The sequence below is a fragment of the Malaya genurostris genome, chromosome 2, assembly GCF_030247185.1.
Source record: "Malaya genurostris strain Urasoe2022 chromosome 2, Malgen_1.1, whole genome shotgun sequence".
Taxonomy (NCBI): Eukaryota; Metazoa; Arthropoda; class Insecta; order Diptera; family Culicidae; genus Malaya; species Malaya genurostris.
Genome location: NC_080571.1, coordinates 192853818 through 192880123, shown reverse-complemented (window position 1 = coordinate 192880123; position 26306 = coordinate 192853818). Strand labels below are relative to the sequence as shown.

Genomic DNA, 26306 nt, shown 5'->3' with positions numbered 1-26306 from the left:
ATACCTTCTGAAGAGTGGGGTTGGCTGTTTCAGAGATCCTGCTCTTCAGAATGTTAAAATACTGGACTGCAAGCAATTGAGTTCAGTAAAAATTGCAGAAGATAAGACAAAAACTTATTCTTCATCAGACTCATTTCGGGTAACTTTCGCTGGATCTGCTCTTCCCAATTACGTCCTTCTGGGCAAGGTTCGCTTACCTGTACGCTTATTTGTCCCGCGGGTAATGAATTGTACCAATTGCAAGCAGCTGGGTCACACAGCCACCTACTGCGGCAACAAGCAAAGGTGCATTAAATGTGGAGGGGAACATGCAGACGAATCATGTGGCAAAAAAGCTTCAAAGTGTCTTTACTGTGGGGAAAACCCACATGAATTGAATTCATGTCCCGCGTACAAACTGCGCGGAGAAAAATTGAAGCAATCTCTTAAAGAACGTTCCAAACGAACTTTCTAAGAGATGCTGAAGAACACCATGCCACCTGTCGAATCGATGAATCTCTTTGATTGTTTGCCTACCGACGAGAATGATTCCGATGACCCTCAAGAGGGATCATCCTTTACTATGCCTAGCGGTTCTAGGAAAAGAAGGACGATCTCATCTCCTAAACTGCCTTGTAAAGGCCCAAGGATATCCATTGCGGGGACCAAAAAAATTACAAATACTCGAAGTGCTTCCCAAAAACCGAAGCAAAAGGCTCCTGGTCTAGCGAACTTAGCATCAGACCAAGAGTTTCCTGCACTTCCCGGTACACCAAAAACCCCGAGTACCCCTAAAATACAAACTGAGAATCAATCAAGTGCTGGAATACTGAAATTCTCTAACATTGTGGACTGGATTCTTAGAACCTTCAACGTCACTGATCCTCTCAAGAGTCTGTTGATGACATTTATGCCAACAATTAAAGCATTTTTGAAGCAGTTGACTGCAAAATGGCCCCTCCTTTCAGAGATTGTATCCTTTGATGGCTAATACATCGAACGAGGTTAAGGATGCAATCACTGTACTACAGTGGAATAGCAGAAGTATCCTCCCGAAAATTGATTCCTTCAAAGTTCTTTTAAATAGTTTGAAATGCGACGAATTTGCTTTGTGTGAAACCTGGCTGACCTCAAATGTAACCCTCAACTTCCACGATTTTAACATAATTCGCCTGGATCGAGATGATCCCTACGGAGGAGTACTTTTGGGGATCAAAAAGTGCTATTCCTTCTTCCGAATTAACCTCCCATCGAAACCAGGTATTGAAGTTGTCGCATGTCAGGTCAGAATTAAAGGCAAAGACCTTTGCATTGCTTCCATCTACATTCCTCCAAGGGCCTCGATTGGGCATCGGCGGCTAAGCGATATCATTGAGCTCCTTCCCGCACCAACGTTAGTTTTAGGTGACTTCAACTCACATGGTACGGGTTGGGGTTGTCTTCATGATGACAATAGATCAACCGTGATCTATGATCTTTGCGATAACGTCAATATGGCAATTCTTAATACGGGAGAAATGACACGGATTCCTGCACCACCAGCAAGACCAAGTGCGCTGGATTTATCCCTTTGCTCGACATCACTACGGCTGGATTGCAAGTGGAAGGTGATCCCTGATCCCCACGGTAGCGATCATCTACCTATCGTAATTTCAATCACCTGCGGATTACGACCATCGGAGACAATCAATGTTTCGTATGACCTCACACGAAATATTGATTGGAAAGAATACGCTAATTCGATGTCTGAGAAACTCAAAACAACACAAGAACTTCCTCCGGAGGAAGAGTACACGTTTTTGACTGGCTTGATTCTCGACTCCGCGATTCAAGCTCAGACGAAACGTGTACCCGGCGCGAAAACTAACATCCGTTCTCCCAATCCGTGGTGGGACAAAGAGTGCTCATCATTGAACGCGGAAAGATCTTTAGCATTCAAAAAGTTCAGAAAATATGGAACACCTGATAATTATCGCAATTACGCGGCGCTAGAAAAGCAAATGAAGAACTTAGTTAAAGCAAAAAAACTAGGTTACTGGCGACGGTTTGTTGACGGATTAACAAAAGAAACATCGATGAGCACTCTTTGGAACACAGCCCGACGAATGCGCAACAAAAACACCATGAACGAAAGCGAGGAATATTCTAACCGCTGGATATTCGATTTCGCTAAAAAAGTATGTCCTGACTCTGTTCCGGAACAGACGATCATGCGCGTCGCCTCATCAAACAGAAACGAAACACCTTTTTCGATGGTAGAGTTCTCACTTGCGCTCTTGTCGTGTAACAATAAAGCTCCGGGGTTAGACAAAATTAAATTCAACTTGTTGAAAAATTTGCCTGACTCTGCTAAAAGACGCTTATTGAATTTATTCAACAGGCTTCTTGAGGATAATATTGTCCCACATGACTGGAGACAAGTAAGAGTTATCGCCATTCAAAAACCAGGAAAACCAGCCTCCGATCACAATTCGTATCGGCCGATTGCCATGCTTTCTTGTATCCGGAAATTGTTCGATAAAATGATTCTGTTTCGTCTAGACAATTGGGTCGAGACTAATGGCTTACTTTCAGATACACAATTTGGTTTCCGCAGGGGCAAAGGAACGAACGATTGTCTTGCGTTGCTCTCAACAGAAATTCAAATGACATTTGCTCGTAAAGAACAAATGGTATCAGTTTTCTTAGACATCAAGGGGGCTTTTGACTCAGTTTCAATAAACATCCTATCTGAAAAGTTGCATCAGCATGGTCTTTCACCAATTTTGAATAACTTTTTGTATAATCTATTGTCCGAGAAATACATGTATTTCGCGCATGGTGATTTGTCGACAATACGATTCAGTTACATGGGTCTTCCTCAGGGCTCATGCTTAAGCCCCCTTTTATACAATTTTTACGTAAACAACATTGATTAATGTATCAATACATCTTGCACGCTAAGACAACTTGCCGACGACAGCGTTGTGTCTATTATAGGACCCAAAGCAGCCGATCTTCAAGGACCATTACAAGATACCCTCGATAACTTGTCAACATGGGCTCTTCAAATGGGTATCGAGTTCTCTACGGAGAAAACTGAGCTGGTTGTATTTTCAAGGAAGCGAGAACCAGCACAACTACAGCTTCAACTAGGGGGTGAAAACATAGCTCAGGTCTTCACATTTAAATATCTCGGGGTCTGGTTCGACTCCAAAGGCACCTGGGGATGTCATGTTAGGTATCTGAAACAGAAATGCCAGCAGAGAATCAACTTTCTTCGTACAATAACCGGAACTTGGTGGGGTGCCCACCCAGGAGACCTGATTAGGCTGTACCAAACAACGATATTGTCCGTAATGGAATATGGGTGTTTCTGCTTTCGCTCCGCCGCGAATACGCATTTCATTAAGCTGGAAAGAATACAGTATCGTTGCTTGCGTATTTCCTTAGGTTGCATGCAGTCGACTCATACGATGAGTCTCGAAGTGCTCGCGGGCGTCTTACCGTTGAAAAATCGATTCTGGGATCTCTCATATCGATTGCTAATCCGATGCGATATTTTGAATCCGATGGTGATTGAAAACTTCGAAAGGCTTGTCGAGCTCAATTCTCAGACCCGTTTTATGTCCTTGTATTTTGATTACATGGCTCAGAATATTAACCCTTCTTCGTTTGTTCCCAACCGTGCTCATTTCTTGGATACTTCTGATTCTACTGTGTTTTTCGACACTTCCATGAGAGAAGAGATTCGTGGAATTCCGGATCACGTACGCCCTCAAGTGGTCCCTAATATTTTTTATAATAAATTTAGAACAGTCAACTGTGAAAAGATGTTTTACACTGACGGATCAAACATCAACAGGTCCACAGGCTTCGGCATCTTCAATCAAAACATCACCGCTTCTTACAAACTCAGTGATCCGGCTTCAGTTTACGTCGCAGAATTAGCTGCTATTCAGTACACCCTCGAGATCATTGAAACCTTGTCCAAAGACCATTACTTCATTGTGACGGACAGTCTAAGCTCAATAGAAGCTCTCCGGGCAATGAAGCCAGGAAAGTATCCCCCATATTTCCTGGGGAAAATACGGGAACACTTGAGAACTTTATCTGGTCGGTCTTATTTAATATCCTTAGTCTGGGTCCCATCACATTGTTCCATTCCAGGCAATGAAGAGGCAGACGCGTTGGCTAAGGTGGGCGCATTAGAAGGTGAAATTTATGAAAGACCAATTTGCTTCAACGAATTTTTCAGTGTATCTCGTCAAAGGACGCTCGAAAGTTGGCAAACTTCATGGAGTAATGGGGAACTGGGACGATGGTTACACTCCATTATCCCAAAGGTATCGACGAAACCTTGGTTCAGAGGGATGAATGTGGGTCGGGAGTTCATTCGTGTGATGTCCCGGCTCATGTCTAATCACCACATCTTGAATGCACACCTCCGGCGTATCGGCCTCGTGGAGAGCGGTCTCTGCACTTGCGGTAAGGGTTATCACGACATTGAACATGTTGTCTGGGAATGTACCGAGTATTGTGGCGCCAGATCACAGCTAATTGACTCCCTTCGGGCCCGAGGTATATCACCCATGGTCCCAGTACGAGACGTGTTGGCCCATCGAGACCTTCCCTATATGCTGCTATTATATCAGTTCATAAAGAACATTAACTTACAAGTCTGATCTGCTGAAGGGTTCCACAACATCCTCCTTCACCTCGTACCTAACATCCGCTCGAACCTCCCCAACTGTCGTCTGTCCACCATCTTCATCGAAAAACTAACAAGATCTTTCTGCTGACACTAATTTTTTGCTCCCCCGTCCCCGTCTCTTCACCATCTCGATGTCAACTAATTAGATCTTATCGCTGACCTAAGTAGTTTCGCTCCCTTACCACCTTTTTCAACAACATAAACTTCTCTCTGCTTCTTTCCTTCTCTTCCACAAAATTCACCACCACGGAGAGCCGCTCAAGTCGATGATTATGCGGGCCATCAGCCGGCTCCCCGTAGTCGGGGGTGTTTTCCGCGGACCCACACGAACGAAAAGATGCGACCAACAGTGATACGTACCAACGTCGTGCCAGTTTACTCCAGCGTACAAGATCCAGCCAGCCACTGCCGACCACCCGTTGAAGACTAGATCTCCCAAAGCTCATATGATGTGAAAATAAAAAAAAATCTAGTTTAAGTAGTTTAAACATATGCCCTCGGCATCTTATAGCTTAACGCAATGTGCCTTAAAATATGTTATTAAATAAAATGAAAATCTACCACTACTCTTTTGATATTCCTTGTTGATTGTGAGTTGTTCAGTCGAAATGCTCTAAAAATATTTGATAACTATGATAATTCAATCGAAATCCGATTTTCACGAACCTCGGCTAAACGAACGTCCTGGGTTGAAACGCAGTTTGAATGTTTACATACAGTTTACGTACATACAGCAAAATCACTAAACACTTCTTGCAATTTCAGGATGGTACGAGGATAACTGGTACGAAGTAAATCTCAGGAACGAAAATATTTCTTGTACTAAGGAGCAGATGAGAATTGCTGCACAAGGTCACTTGACAACAGAAGCGCTCATGTGGAATCAAAACAATCAGAAAACAATCTCAGGGATGTCATCCGAAGATTTTCGGTAAGTTCCTTCATACTATCAGTAATATATCGAAAGTACAAAGTGATGAAATGGTTGACCCGATTATCATTTTCACGAACAATCAAAGTCGTAGCATATACTAAAACTCCCATTCACCTTCAAATTTCATCACATTTCAAAATTAAATAAATAAACTGACTTAAGATTGTAGGGATGCTAATGGAAACGTTGTTTTTTTTAATATGCTTAATAGAAAACGTTTGAATGACGCTCTGATAGAGGAAGGCTACGACATCAGCCATAACCGATACCCAGAGGGATATCAGGAAGCACCACTTGCGTACGATGCTGTGTGGAGTGTGGCCTTAGCTTTCAACAAAACAATGCAGAAACTTAAAGAAATGAACGTGGGGAAGAACCTTAAAGATTTCACCTACACCGATAAGGAAATAGCCAACACCATCTACGCAGCGATGAATTCAACACAATTTCTCGGAGTGTCGGTAAGATTTAGAACTAATGATATGCATTACAATGGTTGTGGTCAGATCAGATTATACGTCACCACATCATAGTAGAATAGTCCGTATTGTTGATGAGCCACTCGTCAGTAGTAATTGAATCAGGACAACCAAATCAACCAGCCAATTAGAAAAGTAACCAGTGTTGTTTTCTAATTACGAACATGGTTGGTTGCCGCTCACATAACATACACACCCTCTATGCTCGACCTCATGACGACAAGATTGCGGCCAACTAGCACTTGTATGCTTACCAACAGTACCACGATCGCACGTCTCCAACCACCCAATAACACCCTAACTTTATCACAGCACATTAAAACCAGTATAATTATTTGCATAAAATATCATCGAACAGCGTGCATCCTTTGGCAGAATACCAGAAGCCATTCTACTGTATTAGATTCCCGCAGCTGATGGTGAACTGGGTTGATTCTTGATAGAATACGTCTTCTGAAAGACTCGCTTTCCAACGTACTGACACATAGCTCACTTCACTATGCAAAACAACAAACCATTTACGATGGGAAAACATTACAACCTCTATTAGAATGATATACGACCCCGATCGCAAGTGATTGTATTACATGGAGCGTTACACCCCGTTTCGAAAGTTCTCCTGTTCGATTCCATGGCGCATGGAATGCATTTCACAATTGCTTGTGTTATTTTTTAACTCAAAGAAGCACATTGCGCAACGATCCAATAAATCTCCTAATGTCCACAAATGTCCTCTATGCGACAAGTGCAAAATAGAAATTGCAACAATCACCTGTTTGAGAACAAATATCCCCGGGGCAAAATACACTTGGCAAACCCTGTGCAGCAATACTTTCCAGAACGTTGTCAAAGAATGAGCAGTCTAATCATATGCTTACTTGAATCATACGAATCTAGTCCCAGGTAAAGCTGTACTGCTCAGAATATGATATTGGTTTATGTATGTATGTTTGAGATTGGTATAGAAATCGGACCTCTTTCCCATTCCTTCAATAAAACATATAGTTCGGAGCATTGTATGCAATGCTATTCGTATGAAAGTAAATATTGAAATCTGGTTAAGACCAGGATAAAAATGAAGTATATTCTTTTTCAAACTATCAAAACACTGGAAAATTCAATTGAAAAACCAAAAACAAAAAGTTCCGTGATCATCTCAAGAATGAAACTTCGAAGCGCTTTAAGGGCTGAGGACAGTACGTTTAAGACGTAAGTTTTTGAATACTTTCCCGCTTCAAATCAAATCTTCTTTTGAAACGGCGATGAATATCGAAATATCCACCTGATAATGTCTTTGAAATTTAGTTGAGAACATTCTGTGAAATTTTAAGAATGATTCTTTTAGTTAACCGTTCGTTTTGTATTTATTTTGGATTGGAGAACTGCTGAAAACTGCAACGATTGGAATGGCATACCTCTAATTGTTCATCGAATATCTCGACTGTTAAGACTTATAGCATAAATCTACCGTGATGAAGACTAGATAATTTATATCGTTTTTGGTTTTATGCCAAACCTAACCCAGTTTCCACCCTAACTGCTGTCAAACCGTTTGTTTCGAACCTGGTTCAACATTGTTGAACTGAAAATCGAGTCAATTTCGAACCTGATTTTTATAACAGGTTTGCTCAGATCCCCGTTGCTAAGTGCGGAACCAACACAGTTTCGTTAAAAGTGTTTCTTTGATGAAACTACTTTCTCAAGCAAAAACGACATTAGTTTAGATACGATTAACATATATGTTGTCAAGATAAAAATTTAGTTTCATATTGTTCTGTGAAACACAGTCAATTTCAATGCGTCCGCCATATTATTCGCTTTAATTTCCGTGCAACGTTCGGACCAATGAGAGGAGAGAAAATAAATAAAATCGATTCAACAAGATACCTAAACACACAGACACAAAATTGAGGGAGCCACATGGTCAATTGAATATTTATACGCGACCTACTATTCTCAGACCTTAACGACTAGTAAGCTACTAATGCAATTGTCTGCTATTAAATAATTTTTGGTGGATATGTTCATTCCAATTTCATTGATAAATACGAAATAGATCTAAAAATGAACAAAATCTCTTTGTTTATAATGTTGCCCTTTTTTAGTAATCGGATTTTTCACTTATTAGTCGATCGATGCGGTAATTATCAATAGCTATGTAGGATTATTAGTCCGTTGCATATTTCTAGTAGAAATCGAGCAATCCGCAGAAAGTACAAGTCATTAGAGAGCTTTTCGTTTGATCCACGTTTGACAAAAAATTAATTACAAGCAACAAGGCAATCTGGTTTCAACGCAATGTTAGTGGAGTTAGTTATCGTCTTTTCGGGAAAAAATATAAAAGCACCATCTTTTGGACACATGTAACGGTAACAGAAAATCGCTTACTTAATCCGAATTTTTATAGCGGTCTTCATATCCGCCATCCTCGAGCTATAAGCACACAAAAATTTTGCCCGAGAAGCTGCACCAACTTATATTTTTCATGCGTTTCGTCATTCCAGGTATCTTGTGGGAACTTCTCTACATAACTTATAACTATACAACATATAACTTCTGAAAAACGTGTTTCAGTCAATCGGTTCTGTGTCAGTGACCGGATTGGCTGCTTACTAGCCCGATAAGAACGATAGCCTTCATTCATGAGGATCCCCTGAGGTGTGCTTTTGTTGGAAGCGTATTTTAGGACAATGTCGCCTTCAGTGAGTCCTTGGTTTGCTCTAAATATTCTAAATCAGTGCACAGTAGGAAAAAAACCAGAAACCCCGCAAAGAAATCGGGAACCATGGAAAAAGGCAACAAACAAGAGTGTTTCTTATGTAAAAAAAATCCAAGAAATTCAATGGAATGGTTTTTAATGGCCGCACGAATCGCCATCCTGCTCGTTTTACCCCAAATGCACAACAGGTCTAGGGTTTTCTGTAGTATTTGTTCTGTAACTTGAAAAGAAATCGAGTGCGGTCTACTGAAATAGCTTGATTTGAGGTAAATATGTCTGGAGAATCGAATGGATGAGTGTACACTGGCCGCCCGAAACGTTCTGGTGGCTATTTTATCCCATTTCCTCCATTTCATGATATCTTTTTGTAAATCGTCCTTAAATCTCGGTAAAACTTATTGGAAGTTTACTAAATCTAGCTTATCTTATGTAAAAAAAAGTCTATAGAATCGAATGCCAGAACTTATACTGGACGCACGAAATGTTTTGGAAGCTATTTTACCCCAATTCCTCCATTTCGTGAAATCTCGATATAAAACGCCCTCAAATCTTAAAGGAACCTATTTAAAAGTTCATTATAGATAGCTTATCTTGCAAAAAAATGTCTGGAGAATCAAATAGAGTAATTTATACTTGAATTGATTGTAAGAAGAGAAAATTACCTAATTTTACGTTCGTGAATTTTGCGATGGTGATTTTTTACCAACAATTTGAGTAACGAAAGTTCTCCGTGCATAACAAGGGGCACGAAGATCTAATTTATTACAGGTTCGATTTCAAAATTAATTACGTTATTTACATTTTTATTGCATTTATCATATTTTCATTATATTCTTTATCGAAAATTTCTTACTACATTCACACTGAATTCTTATTATTTATTTTATTACATTCTATTACATTTCATTACTTTTAGTTTTTTGTTACGTCTTTCTGTCATTCTCACTTTGGATTTAGATTGATTCAAAATGTTTTCCAATCGAGAGCTCGTTGAAGTTTATTTAAAAAATCGAGACAGCGAGCATGTGCTAGCATTTTCAAACCAAAACTTAACAGCTAATGAAGATGTGATAAATCGTAGTTTGAAATTATGAGTGAAAACATTTAAAACGCTCTGGAGGAGTACCGGCAGCTAAGAAAGGTTTTTCGATAGAAAAACTCGCTGGCTGGATGCACCGTTCATGGTAAGTTCACTTGATCTGCTTCTTGCATTCTGATGTTTTTATGATGGGTTTTTTGAATAAATATACTTAAAATCTCTATGTCATTCATGCATGAAGATATCGCCACATACTCAGTCAAAGTGCAACAAAACCCGTGGACGTAAGTCTATGGATTATGTCAGCTTGAGAGAACGAAGTAGAGAAACTTATGTTCGTAAGTTATCACAGGAACATTCATTAGAAGAATTGTTGCGAGCAACAGCCACTAAACGGGTATTGAAAGTGCTGAGAAGTGGTGGCGAACCATGGGCAAAAGCAGCTTTCGTGAAACTGTCAGATCCCGAAGTTGGACAACCTTCAATTGAAGATTGTCTGATGATGAAGACACGATTGGGTCTGACAAAGAACAAGTACACAGGAATCGCTAGCTTCGTGAAGAGAGGAATGGGGCAAAATTTGGCTCCCTGGAAGGACATTATGACCTTCCGTAACGATATAATTCCTCGATTTGCCGAACCCAATGAAAATGTAGGATATTTGTCGGTAAAAATTTCGATTCGAGACTTAATCACAAATGATGTCGAACGAATCATGGATCAGGTCAGGTATCAGAATAAATTGGCTCATAATGGCGCGTTCCCCATATTTTCGGGGATTTGTACCTTGCCGTGACTTTTCATCATTTACCTGAATGATGGTGGAAAATAGAAGAGGATGGAAAATAAAGGAACGGGAGGAATATGGAATGAAACACGCACACAACATAAATGTGTACAGAAACCAGTCGCAACTTACGAGACGTAGAAACCGCTTGCGAGAGTAATTAGAGCTCTTTTCCACATTGGGTTAAAACCCCAACAATATTTCTGAGTTTCAGTTGCTTGAACATAGGTTCTTCAATGTAAAAACAACCAAAAACCCGATACCGTAGTTGAGATACTGCAGGACAGTTACATATTAGGTGATATGAAGTCTCGTAATCGGATTCACAGAGATCACATGAAAATGATGGTATGGTAGTCATGTGATAATTAAGTTTACACTCTTTTTCTTCTTTAACGACTAAGTTTAGTAGTCAATATTTCTTTTTTCTTTTTGCGATATTCTCCTAACCAGAGATCATTTTTTTTGTAGAAACAGACAATGAAAATTATAGAATGATAGTACTCAAGGGAGAGCAAGGATGTGAAAATATAGAACGGAAAAATGAGACGTGACAGAGGGTCATTTAAGCAAGCAGAAATCTTCTAGTAACTTAACTTTTACCTTCTACCAGAGGAGTTGGGCTTAGGCATCTGAACAATGCGAATCACCCAAGTCTCTGGTATGTCGGAAAGTAGTGATAAAGGTCTTTTACCATTTACTATCCGAACCGGCAAAAGAAAAGTTACCAGAAGTTGTCACTTTCTACTTGCGACGGCATTCTCACACACAATGAGTTCTTCACTGCATGGATGTTTTTTCTTTATCTCTATACGGCTAGTTGAATATCGAAATGGAAGGTTTGTGCGAACTATTGCTTATGTGCCCAGAGTGACAGCGTGTTGGCTGTTTAGCCTAGGTTGTAAGCGGCGTTCAGTAGCGCTCCATTCATCGCTACCCCGATGGAAACCCATCATGTTAATTTTTACTTTTTTTCTTCTTTAACGACTAAGTTTAGTAGTCAATATTTCTTTTTTCTTTTTGCGATATTCTCCTAACCAGAGATCATTTTTTTTGTAGAAACAGACAATGAAAATTACCAGACATACCAGAGACTTGGGTGATTCGCATTGTTCAGATGCCTAAGCCCAACTCCTCTGGTAGAAGGTAAAAGTTAAGTTACTAGAAGATTTCTGCTTGCTTAAATGACCCTCTGTCACGTCTCATTTTTCCGTTCAATATTTTCACATCCTTGCTCTCCCTTGAGTACTATCATTCTATAATTTTCATTGTCTGTTTCTACAAAAAAAAAATGATCTCTGGTTAGGAGAATATCGCAAAAAGAAAAAAAAATAAGTTTATAGTGGCCAGTCAGAGCTCTCACCAGAACACCACAATGGCGCTTCGAGAAATTTAAAAGATTCTTCGAAACTTCAGGGCATGGATTTTCCAAGAATATTTTTGTTTGACTACAAGTCTCAGAGCTTCGCCAGTAGTTTGCATGCTCAGACGAAGCCCAAGACAGAGTTTTTGGTTTTATCCAGCATTTGGAAATTGATAGTGCTGGTTCAGGACCTACAAGGTCGTTTTCTGCTCCCACTCTGGTCAGTTCATCCGCCCATTCATTTCCAATTATGTTGGAATGACCAGGTACCCAGACAAGATTTACAGCATTGAAAATGCTAAGTTCTTCGATCTGAGTGCGGCAATCGATCACAAGTTTTGAACGTGAGTCACCCGAGCTAAGCGCTTTAATTGCAGCCTGACTGTCGGAGCAAAAATCTATTTGTTGATGCCAATTTACATATCTGAAGACAAATTAACCGAGCTCTACTGCACATTCGTAGAAACAGATCAGTATTATAATTCGAGCAGTTATGATAGTGGTAGACAGAGTTTGCGATCATATTCTCATGCGATATAAGCTTTCCGGCATATTCCACGTAATATGCTTTCCGGTAGAGACAAACTTTGTTCATATAATAATGTACGCAGACTATATAAGGGCAGTGTAGATCAGATCAGGCACGATACCTATTACGGTATTACGATACCTATTACGGTATTACGGTACTACAGTACTACGGTACTTCGATAGTATATCAAGTTTTTATATTCGTCGTGATTGTCGTAGTTTTTTTTTTTTTTCATAAATACGTTTATTTCTTAAGGCAGTTTACATAAGTTTTTCTTCGCCGTAGCATCACTTTTACATAATATTCTTATCCTAATTTAATTCTAACATAGTCACAACGTTTTGCATTTATTAAAACATATTCTCTTATTACTCATATATCATCTTAGGTAACTCGTCATTAATTATGAAATCTACTCGGAAATATTATTTGAACCAAACGATTAACTTCTATAAATTATAAAATAAGCTGTTATTTTCAGACATTTTGTTAATAATTTCATAAACTGTTTCGAGTTTGTTTGTATCATTACATTATTTTTATTCTAATTTAGCTATTGGTTGAACTCATGGACGCAGCTGGGATCAGAACTAAGTCTTGAAAGGGGCCTTTATTAAATTGAAACTCCAGTTTTCTTTATGAAATGATAAATAAGTTTCATGTATGAAAGGTCACGACAAGCAAGAATGTCTCGAACTGGGATATTGGATAGTCTACCTTGGGTACGCAAAGAATTTATTAGTTGAGATCTGACATCACGATACTCCACGCATGTCCAAACGACATGATCAATATCTCGATAACCTTCGCCACAAGCACAATGATTAGTCTCGGAGAGCCCAATTCGAAGGAGATGTGCATCTAACGTGTAGTGATTGGACATGAGTCTAGACATCACACGAATGAAATCTCTACTCACATCCAGTCCCCTGAACCATGCCTTTGTCGATATTTTCGGAATAATTGAGTGCATCCACCGACCCAGATCATCTTTATCCCAAGAAGCTTGCCAGCTGGCAAGTGTTCTTTGGCGAGACGAGCTATAGAATTCGTTGAAAGCAATTGGTCTCTCATAAATTTCACCCTCAATAGCACCACGTTTGGCTAAAATATCGGCTCTTTCATTGCCAGGAATGGAGCAATGAGCCGGGACCCAGACTATAGTGATTAGATAATTATTGTTCAATATGTCGTTCAGGCACTGTTTTATTTTGCCCAGGAAAAACGGTTCAGTCTTGCCAGTCATGTTTGAGCGAATGGCTTCAATTGCACTCAGACTATCTGTGAAGAGGAAATAATGGTTTGGAATTAATGTGACGATTACACTCAAACTATATTGAACTGCTGCTAGCTCTGCTATATAAACAGATGCAGGTTCTTGAAGCCTAAATGAGGCCGAAACATTATTGTTGAACATACCAAACCCTGTCGCTTCTTCAATTCGCGATCCGTCCGTGTAAAACATATTCTCAGAGTCAATATGCCTGAACTTACTTGAAAATATTTTTGGGATTTCCGTCGAACGTAGATGATCCGGGATTCCACGCACTTCGCGCTGCATGGATGTATCGAAAAATAAAGTTGAGTCAGGGACATTTAGGAGGCTGACACGGATAGGAATATATCTTGAAGGGTTGATTTCCTGTGACATATGGTTAAAATATACTGTCATGAATTTTGTTTGAGATCGAAGCTCGACTAGTCGTTCGAAATTATTAATTACCATGGGATTCAGCACCTCACATCTTATTAGCAGGCGTGATGAAAGCTCCCAAAATCGATCTTTTAATGGAAGAACTCCCGCCAGAACTTCAAGACTCATTGTATGTGTCGAATGCATGCACCCTAAAGCGATTCGCAAACAACGATACTGAATTCGCTCCAGTTTGATAATATGAGAGTTTGCAGCGGAACGAAAGCAAACGCATCCATATTCCATCACTGAAAGTATCGTTGTCTGATACAATTTTATTAGATCTTCCGGATGAGCACCCCACCAAGATCCTGTTATTGTTCGAAGAAAATTTACTCTTTGTTGGCATTTTGTTATCAGAAACCTAATGTGTCCTCCCCACGTGCATTTGGAATCGAACCACACCCCGAGGTATTTAAAAGTTAAAACCTGTTGGATCATTCTTCCCATCATATGGAGCTGAAGCTGCGCGGGATCATGCTTTTTTGAAAAGACGACTAACTCTGTTTTCTCCGCAGAGAATTCGATACCAAGATGAACAGCCCAATCGGACAAGTTATCTAAGGTATCTTGCAATGGTTTATGCAGATCAATAGCTTTGGGTCCAGTAACTGAAACCACGCCATCATCTGCCAATTGTCTTAGTGTACATGGGGTTACTAGACAGCTGTCAATGTCATTTACGTAAAAATTATAGAGGAGCGGACTGAGGCATGAGCCTTGCGGGAGACCCATGTAACTATTTCTGAGTGTTGCCAAATCGCCATGTGAAAAATGCATGTGTTTCTCTGACAAAAGGTTGTGCAAATAATTATTTATAACCGCTGGGAGTCCATTTTGGTGAAGCTTGTCTGAAAGAACATCAATGGAAACTGAATCAAATGCTCCTTTAATGTCTAAAAATACAGATGCCATTTGTTGCTTTTGAGCGAAGGCAATTTGGATGTCAGACGAAAGTAATGCAAGGCAATCATTCGTCCCTTTATTTCTACGGAAGCCAAACTGAGTATCTGACAACAAACCGTTCGTCTCGACCCAAGTGTCGAGACGTCGTAGAATAATTTTTTCGAACAATTTTCTGATGCAGGACAACATCGCAATGGGTCTATATGAGTTGTGATTGGAAGCTGGTTTCCCCGGTTTTTGAATGGCGATAACTTTCACTTGTCTCCAGTCAGGTGGAACAATATTTTGCTCAAGAAACTTGTTGAACAATTCCAACAAACGTCTTTTTGCGAGGTTGGGCAGATTCTTCACCAAGTTGAATTTAATTCTGTCCAACCCTGGAGCGTTATTGTTACAAGACAAGAGTGCTATAGAAAATTCCATCATTGAAAATGGGTTATTAATAAAACCATTATTTGGAGGAGATTCCCGTATAATGCTCTGCGTAGGAACAGAATCTGGGCAAACTTTCCTATCAAAGTTAAATATCCATCGGTTCGAGTATTCATCACTCTCATTGCCCACGGTACGATTCCTCATTCGTCTGGCCGTGTTCCAAAGAGTGCTCATTGAGGTATCTCTTGACAAACCTTCGACAAAATGTCTCCAATAGCTACATTTTTTGGCTCGAAGTATGCTCTTGTACTTGGTTTCTAAAACCATAAGTTTTTCAAAATTCTGAGGAGTTCCTCCTCCCCGTTTTAGAAACGTCTTGCAAGCATTTTGTTTTGCGAGTTTAGCCTCTGAGCACTCTTTGTCCCACCAGGGGTTGGGAGGCCTTCTGTTAGTCGTTGGCCCAGGAAAGCGTTTAGTTTGGGATTGTTCTGCTGCCTCCAGAATCGAACAAATGAGGAAGTCATATTCTTCAAGTGGAGGGAGCTCTTCCATTGAATTCAAAATACTAGAGATACTACTTTGGTATTTAATCCAGTCGATATTTTTTGTCAAATCATATGGAATACTAGCGGAAGTAGCAATGCAATTGCTACTGCTAATTGAGATGATGATTGGTAAATGATCGCTACCGTGTAAATCAGGCAGTATTTTCCAGGTGCAATCTAGTCGAATTGATGTTGAGCAAAGAGATAGATCTAATGCACTTGGGCGTGCCGGAGGTCTTGGGATGATTGTCGTAGTCATAGTAATTGTTTGTCATAGTCATTATAATATACACTGAGCTAAATTTTCTTTTTCACATTATATGATATTCTAATGATTTTGCACTATTAGCATTTCCAATCATAGTTACAAGATGTGTTTAACATCATGTCAAATATATGAGATAATCTTATGAAACATAAAACTCTTCTTAACGTTATTTTTACAGGATTTCCATATAACGAATGAAATTTCCAGTCTGAGTCAAATTTATTGGCGCGTCTTATAATCATTACTAGATATCCGCACAACATACATTGAAACAATTTATGAAGCGCATATTATATTCACTTCGAATTTATTTATATAGGTTCATATATACCATATGACTAGTTTTATAAAATTTATTTATATATATATATATATATATATATATATATATATATATATATATATATATATATATATATATATATATATATATATATATATATATATATAACTTTCAATATAGGTCATACGAATAGCAGATAATTGCCAACTACTACTTTTCTTTGAGGATTCAAGCTATACTAGTATTCCATTCGGTAAGGGAGCACCTCATGATATTTGCGAAAGAGAAGTGAGATCCCGAGACTGAAAATAAAACAATGAATCTTACTAGACAGATAGAGTAATGAAATGTACCGGATATATATTTCATGGTCCGTTAACGCATACCCTTGAAGGAAGTTGGATGAGCTGTCTTGTCAGCGATTTAAAATTACATTGAGATGCGAAACTTCCTGAAAAAAATGGTCTGGAGCAGTTGATGACTATCGAGGACACCACTATTCACGACTTTCATCGGATTTCCATATAAATTATATGGGATATTTTTTTAACTTTCATTATGATAACGTCCATTTAGATTTAACGTACACATTAAATAAAGATTATAAGTTTCCATATAATGTCTATGAATATAAATAAGATTTTCATTTCAGTGTACTAGTCAGTTAATCAAGAATAAACGCGTACCATCCGAAGTGTTCCGCGGTGTCCCCATCCGTGTGAAAGCCGTGTCATGGCTTAATGCATTCGAAGTGTACGCAGTGTCCCAATCTGCACGAAAGCCGTCCCAGGCTTAAGTTGGAAGCCGTCCCAGACTTCATATTTCCGTACAATTTAAACACAACGTAGGGTTCAGATGAGCCTCATCATAATCGTGTGGTGAGCGCCATCACTATTATTTTCCCAGATATGCCTTACACTGTACTCCACACATGATTGCAAAGATCTCAGCCTGGAAAACGATGCAGTATCTACCAAGTTAGTACGATTGCTCCATCCCCAATTCACGACAGTAAACACCCGCACCAGCTCGGCCCTCCATCAGTGAACCATCAGTGTAACAGACTACGTGCTCTTGCTGTAGTGTTTCCATAAATCCAGACAACCACTCCTTTCTAGATGGAATTTTTATTTGAAAAGTTCTATACGGGAAACTACACGTGAGTGTTGAATCGCTAGGGGCAAGAAAAATATCATCCCATGCAACCAATTGGGACCACAGACGTGTGTGACCTATTTCTGAATTTATTGATTTATCCTTCCATAGACCGGGTGCTTAAAGTCTATAGGCACAAGCGAGTGCTTCTTGCTTTAGATGCACATGAAGTGGTCTTATATTGAGAAGAGCTTCCTGAGAAGCGGTCGGAGTCATTGTAAAAGCTGCAGTCATTGCCATGAGCGCCACTCTTTTCAAATGATTGAGCTTCGACTGAATTGTAACTATTACTTCGGATATTTGTCGGTAAAAATTTCGATTCGAGACTTAATCACAAATGATATCGAACGAATCATGGAACTCGACGACGTAAGGTCAGAACTGGCCTCGACATCAACAGAAGGTGTGCTGGACTGTTTGATTCACGTTTCCGCTGGTCCGGATTCCGCAACTGATTTCAGTCATTACAATCAGGCAAAATTTCTCACACGTGATGATTTCCTATTCACTGAACATTTCATGAGTATGAGATTGGAATCGAGTTTTGTACTCAGTTCCGAATCCACAATCGGACACATTCTGTCGAGTCCGAAGCATGTGTTGGGCGAAGGAGACTGATGTTCTCACGCGAGAAATGTTTGTCCGTTTCTTCAAAGTTGATGAAATCAACGATAAACCTGTTGTTCAGATTGAGAATGTTACTCTGAGGGTGAAAGCGGAAGCAATTTATTCAATGATTGATGGGTAAGCTGCAAATGCGATTGTGGGCAATAGGAATACGCATGCTTGTCCGCTGTGTCCACCGTATTTTGGAATTGAAAAGCGAATAGGACCATCGTTTTTCCATGCCTGGTTGAATGCAGTGGAATGGATGATAAGGAATGCAGCAAAGAAGGCTGTTCCTGAGAATCTTTCCCAAAGTCACCCTGACATGGAGAAAGAAGCACGCTTCCAGGCAGATGCACTCGAAACATGTTATAAAATGAACATTATTGGTCCCAAAATTGGAGGCAGTGGAATTTCCAACAATGGTAATATGTCCCGCGACCTACTAGAAAAGCCGGAGCAATTTGCTGGAATTCTAAACATAAGCGTCGAATTGGTGAATTATCAGCCTAGCACTATCTTCCCGTAAGCTGAAACCAGATAAAGTAAAGCAGCTCTATGATGTTCTCGAAAGACAAATTTTGGAAGAATTTCCGTTCATAAAACAACTGCCACCGAGTATCCAAAAATACCAACATTTGGCCGAATTTTTCTGGAAAAGTTGTATTTTTTTAAAGTAACAAATATACTATAGTTTCTATATATTATTTATTATTTCTAGCCATATACCATGAATTATGTTGACGAGCAATCCGGGAAGCGATGTCACAAGCGGCATAGAGAACTCCGCATCTTTCGAGAAAAACCTCCGCCGAAGATAATTTAACAGACATGGTAAAAGCTGCTTTAACCTGGTCCGACCCTAAAATGTCATACCTGGCGTACAAAATGTAAAGTCCCTCCAAACGATCACAATTCGATGCCTTCAGTTACGACGAACAAAGTGACTGCACTGATGGCGATTGTAAATCTGATGATGATGATAGTGATTGAACTCCGTGGGTGGCCCAATTTCTTCGTTATTACTTACTCTTCATTCTCCGAACTCCAGAATTTATTTAATCAAGAAATCATATAATATTAGAGAACGATTCATGCGGTAAATTTATATTCTTTTATTTATTATTTATCTCCAGATTACTTTTCACGAGTTCCACCAAAATGCAAGGACGACTTACAACAAAATATCATGAAATAGAGGAATTGGGTAAAATAGCCACAAAAACGTTTCGTGCGGCCAGTTTAAGTTCTAGTATTCGATTCTACAGACTTTTTACATAAGATAAGCTGGATTTAGTAAACTTCCAATAAGTTTTACCGAGATTTAAGGACGATTTACAATAAGATATCATGAAATTGAGAAATGGGGTAAAATAGTCACCAGAACGTTTCGTGCGGCCAGTGTAAGTTCTTCCATCCGGTTCTACAGACTTTTTTCTATAAAATAAGCTAGATTTAGTAAACTTCCAATAAGTTGTACCATGATTTAGGACTGATTTTCAATAAAATACCATAAAATGGAGGAAATGGGGTAAAATAGTCTCAAAACGTTTCGTGCGGCCAGTGTAGGTTTTTCAATTCGATCCTCCAGACTTTTTTACATAAGATAAGCTAGATTAAGCAAACTTGCAAGAAGTTCTACCAAGATTCAAGGACGATTTACAGTAAGGATCTCATGAAATGGAGAAAATGGGGTAAAATAGCCACCAACACGTTTCGTGCGGCCAGTGTGGGTGCTTCTAATCGATTCTCCAGACTTTTTTACATGAAAGTAGACTATTTCAGAATACCGCACTCGACTTCTTTTCAAATGACAGAGCGAATGTTATAGGAAACCCCAAAACTGATGTACATTTGGGGTAAAAAGAGTAGGATTGCGATTCGTGCGGCCATTGTAAACCATTCCATTGAATTCATTGGACATTTTTACATAAGAAACGCTTTAGTTTGTTGACCTATCTCAAATTACAGAATTCTTTGCGGGTTTTCATAGATTTTTTCCAACTGTGCAGTGGTTCCTAACCTGTTTTATATCGCGGACCAATTTGTTCTAAAAACTTTCCAATACATTATCCGATCGTCAATTTCACTACAACGCTTAGTGTGATCCTTGCAAACAATCGTTTTCCACTTTCTGAAGCATGTGACCACACCGCACTGCACCACACCGTTTCTTCGATTTCTAAATTTTGAGAACTGATAATGTTTAATCGATTTCTAAATTTTGAGAACTGAAAATTATTTATCTTTATTGGGTGTCCATCTGACCCATTTTTTTAAATCCAGACTCGATCGAGTCAAGCGTACTTCATCATGTTTAAAATTAAACTAGATTGTAAGTTGATTTGACAATTTGTTTTTTTTTGCTATCTAAAAATAAGAGTTTGATAAATCTACAACTAATCGATAGTTGTACTAAATTTTAACCAATCAAAATCAGAAAAATCTAATATTTTAGAGATATTGCTATTGCGGGGAATTCCGTGAAAGCGTATAAATTCTACATTTAATTTCTTCAAATTGATTATATCATTTGAGTTCAATTTATTTTATGCGTGATCTAATAGATTCAAAAATTTCACTCTCTTAAATCTGTGGTTTGAGATGGTTTGAAATCTCTTAGGTAAAGTTCACAAAAACCATAATGTAAAATGAAATGTGAAAAATATTATCGAGAACTACTATTTTGAACTGATTTTTCAGCTCGGTATTATGATATCGATGATCATCTATTGTCGAAGAATTTGAAGATTTTTCAATGATATAAAGCTAATTCGATTTTTATCACAAGTATCTAACAGCAGCACATCATTTGTCATAACTAACCTCCCTAAACAGTACGAGATATATCCTAGACAAAATCAACCAAATCGATATCACAAACCTCATCGGAAAACTGATACATTCTCTATAGCCAAGAATCTGATATATCCCCTGGATCTCTGTTTATTTTTGATGTGGTTGGAAACATTCAGTTTATTGCTGCAAAATACTATCCACAATAGACTGCACTAATCAAATCGAACCAATTCAATATGATTAATTCAATTGTCGTTCCTTTTGTCTCTTCGGCTTTCCAGGGATGGGTGGCATTCAGCTCCCAAGGTGACCGTATTGCGCTAACACAGATCGAGCAGATGATTGATGGCCAGTATTACAAGCTAGGATATTATGACACGCAAGCAGACAATCTCACCTGGTTCAACATGGAAAAGTGGGATGGTAGCAAGGTAAGTTTTTAATATTCGAAGAACGTTGGAAATTTCTTCCAACATATAGATGTATATGTGATACGAATGCGATTAATTTCTAAGAAAATGTTTATTGGCCAAGTTTGAATGAAGGAAACAATTTAGGTATTGAATTACATGAATATAGCGCTACAGGGGTTATTTGTCAAATGTTTGAATTTTACAAATAGTGTTACAAGTTATCTGTGGTAATCATAACCCAGACCAGCGCGCAGGAGTTATGAAAAGATGCACGGTAATGAGAGCGGCGGCGCGAACTATACAAATGCGTATCATCGATGGCTACATTTTCAGTAACACTTGACAAAAGGAGCGGAAGACGCAAAAATTTGAAAGAAAAATGCGTCATCCACAATACTGACCCTGTAAAACGAATTCTGAGAACGAAGTTTGAATTGTCAACTTATTTGCACTTTTATATAATAAGTACTCTATTGTTCACAGAGAAGAACCAGCCACCGGCTGAAAGTCTATTTAATAAAGAAAACTAACTAACTAACTCTATTGTTCATGGAACTTAATGTCAAAATCTCCATCCTCCAAAGAGGGGAAGGAGGAGAGGGTTAAACCCAGTTTTCAATTTACAAAATATTTTCATAAAAAATTTATTGGAACTAAATCGCTAGTTTTAAGAATTTCGCTTCTTTCTACATCTTCACTTATAAGGCTTGTTACCGATAACAGATCAAATTTCAAGATACTTTTTTTATTCATTTAATTGTGTATTATTGACCATCTTAAAACTATTGACAGTTACTCAATTAGGCGTCATGAAGAAACCACGAACCTATGAGTTTACTCCAGACATTAGGGTCTGAATTCTCTGCAACCGATTTAGATGACTTTATCGAACATTTTCGAGATTTTTCTATAGTTGTAGCTTGTTTTTTTTTTTATATTGAGAGAGTTCTCCCTCCGAACACAATACCGCTCGATAGGTCGCAATTACAGGCAGCTAGGTGGATTCAGCTCTTTCAGTACAACTTGGACTTCATTTCAGTACAACATGGACAGGCATTCTTAACGGTATATTTCCTTGTTTACCGTTTCGATAGTGATGGAGCTTTGACTTGCACGACCACAGCTGCATATCGCCTTCCAACCCAAATATTTTTTTAGAATCTTCATTTTTTCTTCATCCTCAAATACTACTCTATGCCGTTCAGTTAAGCATATAAGTTTATATTCGTGATACAACTTGCGAACCGGCTTTCCGGTTATATTGTATTTATCAATACGATTCGGTACTGTTTTCACCTTGAACGACTTCATAGGTCTGGTGTTTACTGCAATATTTGCATCACCTTTGCGTCCTTCTGGTGGTCCCTGATATCCGTTTTTGTTCCGCTTTAAGCCTTCCTTGCTACCATCAAACGTGTATCGAAAGATTTAAGCGCTTTATGGGCAGTGCTTGCAGGTAAATCAAGCTTTTTTGTAAGTTTTCTTACTGACAGATCTGGATTTTCATAGCCGACTACTAGGCCACAAGACCTTTTGTTTGAACCCAGGTAGAAGAAAATTAATAAGGGTATTTTGAGATATCAATTCGATACCAACTTGTGATTAGGGCATATCGTACGATAGGCCCTTGCAAATATCACAAAGTGTTATACTTATTGCTCTGCTCTATAACTCTGATGTTCACAATAATCGACACGATCTCGTAGATGGAAACACAACACATGGAAACATTATATACAATATTCTTGACTTTACAGCATGAAACCCTAGCAAAGACCATTATATTTATATTATATTATATTTTTTTATAATTATTACATTATATACACAAAGGACATATCATACGATATGCTCTTTCTATACGGGAGAGTAAAAAATCACACAACATTAAACTATGAAAATGATTAATCGATGGACGTAAGCTCGATTCATAATTTTACTTTCCAAATTCTTTTCAATCTATCACAAGCAACTAAAAAATCTTTGATTAATGTGCAGATGTCATATATCAAGATTCAAGTTTACCTCGGCAGATAAAATTTTTTTTTATTAGTGTACTCAGCATTTGTCGCATTTAATATTCATTTTAAAAATATTAATCGGTTTGTGCCACTAGCAACAAAACGTCACAAAATATTTGAACCTATCTTTTGTAGGTATATATCAGTCGCACCAAAACTATATCCTCCGACTCAGTATCACAGGGAAGAAAATGACAACTTTGTTTTCAACTGCTGCAATTGTAAAAGGAGCTGTTATAATGGAAGTTTACTTCAGTACTCCGGATGAGCTGCAGTCTGTGGCCTATTTTATCAGAGTTTACCACTCTTTTTAATTCTAAAATTTTAATGATTTTGAAATTGAATTGCTTCATATCCGTGAAACAGTTCGAGTCTTTCGTTCGATTGGAAGAAGTTCAGCTAACGAGATAAGCTCCCAAACTCTATAATATTCATCGTAGCATTGCTGTCTTGGCGTAATATTAGGATGATGCAGTTGAACAAACTTTGTATTTAACCCAAATCTAGTCCAAGGAGATAATCGTTTTGAAAAGTAACCTATAAAACTATTTGCTAAAATTGATACCAATTACTTTTTGCTTTTCTCATATAGAAAGGTTATGCAATCACTTGAAAAACCGACTAGTGAAAATTGGATCGGAGGACCAAGTGTCATATACCATTCGACTCAGTTCATCGAGCTGAGCAATGTCTGTGTGTGTGTGTGTGTGTGTGTGTGTGTGTGTGTGTGTGTGTATGTATGTGTGTGTGTATGTGTCAAATAATCTCACTAGGTTTTCTCGGAGATGGCTAAACCGATTTTGACAAACTAGGATTCAAATGAAAGGTCTTCCGGTCCCATACGGAATTCCTGAATTTCATCCGGATCCGACTTCCGGTTCCGGAATTATAGGGTAAAGTGTGTTCAATATTGTACACCGTCACTTAAACCGGCGAAACAAAAAACGTGAAAATTTTTCTAAACTGGTCTCAAAACTACACAAATCGATAGTCATTATCAGTAGGCAACTAAACAAACCGATTCCGGCTATCCTGGTTCCCGGTATCCGGTTCCGGAAGTACCAGAAATAGTGGTCATATATACCAAAATGGATCTCACTCACTTTTCTCAGCGATGGTTTGACCGATTTCCACAAACTTAGATTTAAATGAAAGGTCTTCCGGTCCCATACGGAATTCCTAAATTTCATCTGGATCCGACTTCCGGTTCCGGAATTATAGGGTAAAGTGTGTTCAATATTGTACACCGTCACTTAAACCGGCGAAACAAAAAACGTGAAAATTTTTCTAAACTGGTCTCAAAACTACACAAATCGATAGTCATTATCAGTAGGCAACTAAACAAACCGATTCCGGCTATCCTGGTTCCCGGTATCCGGTTCCGGAAGTACCAGAAATAGTGGTCATATATACCAAAATGGATCTCACTCACTTTTCTCAGCGATGGTTTGACCGATTTCCACAAACTTAGATTCAAATGAAAGGTCTTCCGGACCCATACGGAACTCCTGGATTTCATCTGGATCCGACTTCCGGTTCCGGAATTATAGGGTAAAGTGTGTTCAATATTGTACACCGTCACTTAAGCCGGCGAAACAAAAAACGTGAAAATTTTTCTAAACTGGTCTCAAAACTACACAAATCGATAGTCATTATCAGTAGGCAACTAAACAAACCGATTCCGGCTATCCTGGTTCCCGGTATCCGGTTCCGGAAGTACCAGAAATAGTGGTCATATATACCAAAATGGATCTCACTCACTTTTCTCAGCGATGGTTTGACCGATTTCCACAAACTTAGATTCAAATGAAAGGTCTTCCGGTCCCATACGGAATTCCTAAATTTCATCTGGATCCGACTTCCGGATCCGACTTCTGGTTCCGGAATTATAGGGTAAAGTGTGTTCAATATTGTACACCGTCACTTAAACCGGCGAAACAAAAAACGTGAAATTTTTTCTAAACTGATCTCAAAACTAGACAAATCGATAGTCATTATCAGTAGGCAACTAAACAAACCGATTCCGGCTATCCTGGTTCCCGGTATCCGGTTCCGGAAGTACCAGAAATAGTGGTCATATATACCAAAATGGATCTCACTCACTTTTCTCAGCGATGGTTTGACCGATTTCCACAAACTTAGATTCAAATGAAAGGTCTTCCAGTCCCATATGGAATTCCTGAATTTCATCCGGATCCGACTTCCAGTTCCGGAATTATAGGGTAAAGTGTGTTCAATATTGTACACCGTCACTTAAACCGGCGAAACAAAACACGTGAAAATTTTTCTAAACTGGTCTCAAAACTACACAAATCGATAGTCAATATCAGTAGGCAACTAAACAAACCGATTCCGGCTATCCTGGTTCCCGGTATCCGGTTCCGGAAGTACCAGAAATAGTGGTCATATATACCAAAATGATCTCACTCACTTTTCTCAGCGATGGTTTGACCGATTTCCACAAACTTAGATTCAAATGAAAGGTCTTCCGGACCCATACGGAATTCCTGGATTTCATCTGGATCCGACTTCCGGTTCCGGAATTATAGGGTAAAGTGTGTTCAATATTGTACACCGTCACTTAAGCCGGCGAAACAAAAAACGTGAAAATTTTTCTAAACTGGTCTCAAAACTACACAAATCGATAGTCATTATCAGTAGGCAACTAAACAAACCGATTCCGGCTATCCTGGTTCCCGGTATCCGGTTCCGGAAGT

At 38.8% G+C, this 26306-nt stretch overlaps 2 protein-coding genes across 3 annotated transcripts in view; one reads left to right on the top strand and one right to left on the bottom strand.

Moving 5' to 3' along the window:
• Positions 1 to 26306, top strand: part of LOC131432974 (gamma-aminobutyric acid type B receptor subunit 1) — a 247899-nt gene that overhangs the window by 177387 nt on the left and 44206 nt on the right. The window contains exons 6-8 of the mRNA XM_058599660.1: positions 5438 to 5603; positions 5818 to 6067; positions 21437 to 21586. Coding sequence (XP_058455643.1) covers positions 5438 to 5603; positions 5818 to 6067; positions 21437 to 21586 — 566 coding nt within the window. The remainder of the gene's footprint in view (positions 1 to 5437; positions 5604 to 5817; positions 6068 to 21436; positions 21587 to 26306) is intronic.
• Positions 1 to 26306, bottom strand: part of LOC131432975 (uncharacterized) — a 290167-nt gene that overhangs the window by 240870 nt on the left and 22991 nt on the right. The window lies entirely within an intron of this gene.